Source organism: Eimeria necatrix, genomic scaffold (assembly GCF_000499385.1).
Source record: "Eimeria necatrix Houghton genomic scaffold, Enh_scaff2096, whole genome shotgun sequence".
Lineage (NCBI taxonomy): Eukaryota > Apicomplexa > Conoidasida > Eucoccidiorida > Eimeriidae > Eimeria > Eimeria necatrix.
Window position 1 is genome coordinate 1 of NW_013652719.1, and position 4,851 is coordinate 4,851.

At 50.7% G+C, this 4,851-nt stretch overlaps 1 protein-coding gene across 1 annotated transcript; it reads right to left on the bottom strand.

Annotated features, from left to right (window-relative positions):
• Window positions 1–314: 314 nt before the first annotated feature.
• ENH_00028320 (hypothetical protein) lies at window positions 315–1,635 on the bottom strand (the record flags this gene model as incomplete). Its single annotated transcript, XM_013580000.1, has 5 exons — window positions 315–353; window positions 912–989; window positions 1,155–1,232; window positions 1,374–1,420; window positions 1,539–1,635. The coding sequence occupies 5 exons, from the start codon at window positions 1,633–1,635 to the stop codon at window positions 315–317; spliced, it is 339 nt and encodes a 112-aa protein (XP_013435454.1).
• Between the last annotated feature and the right edge of the window lie 3,216 nt (window positions 1,636–4,851).

Here is a 4,851-nt window from a genome sequence, read left to right on the forward strand (position 1 = left end):
TTAATCTACGTCCACGCATGCACACTAGATCTCACTGCGTGACGCTCGCCCAACTCACTGCCCGCCCGCCCGGCTACAACGCAACTTGCAAGCTACTCTTTCAACGTAGCGAATGCATCTGCAAGATCCACGTCGATTTCGAGTGAAGTGAGACGCTTCACACACTCATGAGTCTCATATTGCGACTGTGCGTCGGCAATATCATCTCATCACCCTCTCTAGCATGTTAGACCTCCTATCATTCCCAAACATGTTTTATTTGCGCGTCAAGCGCAAATAGGTTATACTTGCTCTCTCCGAAGCTTCCTCAATGGCTACTCGTCTCGCTCCACACACACCCTTCCTGGCGACCCCTGCGGTCCACCACTCACAACCACGTGCTTCACACCTTCTCCCAACGTTTTCCAGTGCCGATAGCTAACCATTCTCACCTCAGTCAAAGTTCCCGGGAAAACAGCTGCCAGGGGAACAGTCTATTGCCAGCAGCTACTAAGCTCCTTCGGTCCAGTGCTGCCAGTACTCACGCACCTTCGTACACGCGTTAACGACTCACTGCCCGCGCACACGGCTTGTTGCACATCCCACTTGTCGCCTCCGCGCTTGCCCAAGCTTCTACAGTCACCCTTGTTTGCAAACTCACAAAATTGTTTCGAAGCAACTCAGAAGCATCGTCCTCAATCCGGCAGCATGCCACCTGCAATGCCATTTCCTTCAATCCAACACACTGCACCGCTACAAGCGGGATTGTTCACGTGTCATTCGATTCAACACCAGCACGCACTAGCTGATATCCATCGTCGAGCACACGAGGAATGGCTCACCTCTACATAAAGGCGCACTTTGCTACAGGCAGCAAGCAACGTTGCACGAACCAACACGCAAACAGACGACGCGCCGAGCCCACATCAAACCTGCGTTTCTGCATAATCATCATACGATTCGAAGCCTTCCAGTATAAAACGAACTGAGTTGTAACGGAACGCGTGCGCCTGCAAAGCAAGCAAGGTCACGCAGCTGATATCCATCGTCGAGCACACGAGGAATGGCTCAGAGGAATGGCTCACATCTACATAAAGGTGCACTTTGCTACAGGCAGCAAGCAATGTTGGACGCGCCAACACGCAAACAGACGACGCGCCGAGCCCACATCAAACCTGCGTTTCTGCATGAACACCATACGATTCGAAGCCTTCCAGTATAAAACGAACTGAGTTGTAACGGAACGCGTGCGCCTGCAAAGCAAGCAAGGTCACGCAGCTAATATTCCGCTTTAAAGTGCCGCATGGTGCCTAAAAATTCACTGGACGCGCTGCATTCATCGCGTTAAAAATGCGAAGGTTCCAAATGAGGGTGTACTTTGTGCAAGCCCCCACCCGCAGTCTGCAGAAGACCAAAGCAAAATACTTTGCACGTGCGACTGCTGCAAGCACCATGTCAGCATATCCAGCTTCAACGTATCTTGCCGTTAAAACTAATACTGCCAGTCCTCTACGCAACAGGGGTCAGCTGCTTGTCCAGTCTGCCTAAAACCACCGCACTGTCTGGGTCATAATAATGTGACGAAGACAACGACGGTGCGGTTCCCCTCAAAATCCGGGCCATCTCGCCTGGTGACCGCACGTATGCCAGCAACATGTCACGGCGCAGGATTGAACACAGCAGGTTGAACAGATAAAACGCATGCAGTAGAAAATCGAAATTCCCCAATACGTCAGCTGCGTCGAGCAACAAACACACTTTACTCGATCTTGCTACTCTGCATGTCCTATGCACTCCCAGGTGCAACCACTCCAAAATTATATTAAGCAGCAATTGCTCTACTCCATATCCGCAGATCACCTGCTCGCCTATATTGCACACTCAACACACACAACTTGAAGCGCCTTTCGTAGCCCCTCAAGACCATGTAGTTCTTCCTAGTTCAAGCGCACCCATTTTTACGCATCATTATGTTACGTCGCTCACAAAGAAAACCATATGCAATTCCCACAAAATGCTGCCCGCCACAGTTGCACTGCCTTTTCGTTCTCACTGTCTGAGCGATCAATCAAAGCCGAAACGGGAGAAGAAGGAACGGTGCACCCGCCCCCTTGCGCTATTTGCGCGGTCAGTGGATATGTGAACTTATCTTTATGTAGCATCGTACCATCCACAGAGACGTTCAGCTGCAAATCTCACGAAAAGCGCCCGCAAAGCCTCCGCAAGGAGCCCGCCATAATCACTTCGCTTATCAGTCCTCACCCTATGCGCACCACCCAAGAAACAAAGACGGAAATCAAAGACGTAGTGCACCCCGTGTCAGGTTCCATGAATTTCACTTCTTTTGTCTTCACTGAACAATACGCATGAACAGTAATGCGCTCATGAGCTTCATCACTACGCACTATTCGTTGTTGAACTCCAATGGGTTGCCGGCGCAGCAGGCGTACAACGCGTGACGCCAGCCAGCTCCTCCCACTCCAGAGCATTTTAAGTTTCCCTACTAAACATATCCGCATTGGACACGACTATTTGAACGTGAAACACTGCATCGAGCGACCCCCCCGCAGCGCAAAATTGCGTCAGAAAATTGTTTGCTATGTCCTGAGCTCCAACTGCGACAGTGGGGTGTAGTGTATACACGTAAAACTAAACCTGCCGCAACTGCAGCAGATCTACTCCCACGCATAGACACTACACCCCACTGCCCAACAACCAAGCTATGTTTCAAGCTCCACAACACACTGCCGTTCAGCCTTGGTCGCAACACAACATGCAAGCAACTATATGAGGCTGAGGAAAAGCATCTGCGAAGCCCCCCTCAACTTCACTAGAAGTCGATGGAGGTGAAAGATATGCACTGCACGTATGATGATGCGCTTGCTTGCTCTCATGAGTAGGCTGCGATCACCAACCTCACGGAAATATGACTTGCACCATTTGTAACCACGCATATGTGCGTAGTGAACTTGCAACAGGCACCTCCAAAATCGTTTCTGCAGTCCACCACCCGCAAGTCGTTTTGTGAGTGTGCTCGTAACGTTTTCCACCACCTACCTGAACAGTTTCTTTCTACCACCTCCACACAACATATCGAAAGAAAGGTCGCCAGCGTTACAGTCCATTGGCAGCAGCTACTAAGTTCTTTCGGCCCAATTGTGCGAGTACTCACGCAGTGTTGTACACGCGTTAATAGCTCACTGTCGGCGCACACGGCTCGCATTTCACACTCTGCGTCACCTTCGCTCCCTCCGAAGCTCCTACAGGCACCATTGCTTGCAAGCGTACTAAATTGTTTCGATACGCCTAACAAGCAACATCCTCAATCCTTCCTGTCAAGTCAGCATGCCACCTGTAATGCCGTTTCCCTCAAGGCAACACACTGCACCACTGCAACTGTGACTGGTTGTGTGTCTGTCAATCAAATACCAGCAGACACTTCCAGAAACTTATCATCATGCGAAAACTGCACGGCTCATCCCTACTAAAACGCGGACTTTGCCACATCAAGCAACACTGGACGCACCACCACCCAAGCAGACGGCTCCACATCGAACCCGTCTTACTCTGTAATCGTTAAGTGATTATGGATGGTTCTATATGAAAAGGAATACATAGTTCCAACAGCATCGGTGCCTCCGGGAAGCAAACCAGGATGACGTAGCTGTAGGTCTGGTTTTAGAGTGCAGCGTGGCACTTGCGTGCCACTGAATACGGAATACGCTGGACCCATGACGTTACATTCAAAAACTCGGAAAATATGTACTAAATGCCATCGCCCGCAGGGTGCAGTGAGAGGAAATCAAAATGCTTTGCACGTGCAGCTATGGCAAGTGTCACAGCGAAGATTCGGGCTCTACCAGAATGAACTGCACGGCCGCCATAGACATTCTTGCCTTTCGGTATGCATTGTTGTCTTATTCTTCAAGGCAGCAGTAGACCTACACCTCAAAGCAGAGAAACAAGAAACTCAAAACGGTGGACTACTTGCAAGCGCAGGATATTACGTAACCAAAGCAATTAATACTGAAGCTGGATCCCATCCCCCCGCCAGCCAGCTAGACAGCTAGCTAGGCGGCTAGCTAGGTTCTCTAGCTAGCAAGCCACGTTGCTAGCCAGCTAGCTAGCTAGCTGGCTGGCATCTCTAGCAAGCTAGCCAAGTAGCTAGTCAGCTAGCTAGCTAGCTAGCTACCCAGCTGGCCAGGTAGCTGGCTAGCTAGTTAGCTAGCTAGGCAGGCCCTTACACTGCAATATTCGATGGATCCAAGCACCCAGGGATACCAACCAATAAAGCACGACGCCGGCGCCCACTGCTTTCCGACAGTTCACTTTAATTGGGACTTAATCCCCGCATACGTAAGCGTCACAAAAAAATTACTTGCAACGCGCGGTCTTGTCATTTGCCGGGTAGCTTCTGTGTTACACTTGCGAAGACACGAAATTCATCATGCCACACGCGTCGTAAGTACTCCAACACTCATGCACTGTCACACGCGCTTGAAGAACGCACTGCCTGCTTTCACGATTTGCAGCTCACCCCACGAGCGCTACTCGCTCTCGCCAAAACTTCCGAAGGCCGCCGTCCTTTGCAGAGGTCAACAGAGTGTTCTGATACAGCAAAGCACCTCCCCTGAATCCTTCCCGTCAGTTCGATATGCCACCTGCAATGCCCTTTGCCCCAACACAACACGCTCCACCTCCGCAGTTCTGACTAGTCATGCAGGGCTTGATTAAACAGCAACACGCACTGCCTGACATTCACCGTCATGCAAATAGTCCATGCTTCACTGCTAACTCACACACAGATGTGGTTGGCTGCACCGAGCAGCATTTAACGCAGCGACAAATAATCGGCGACCTGCCAACTCCACA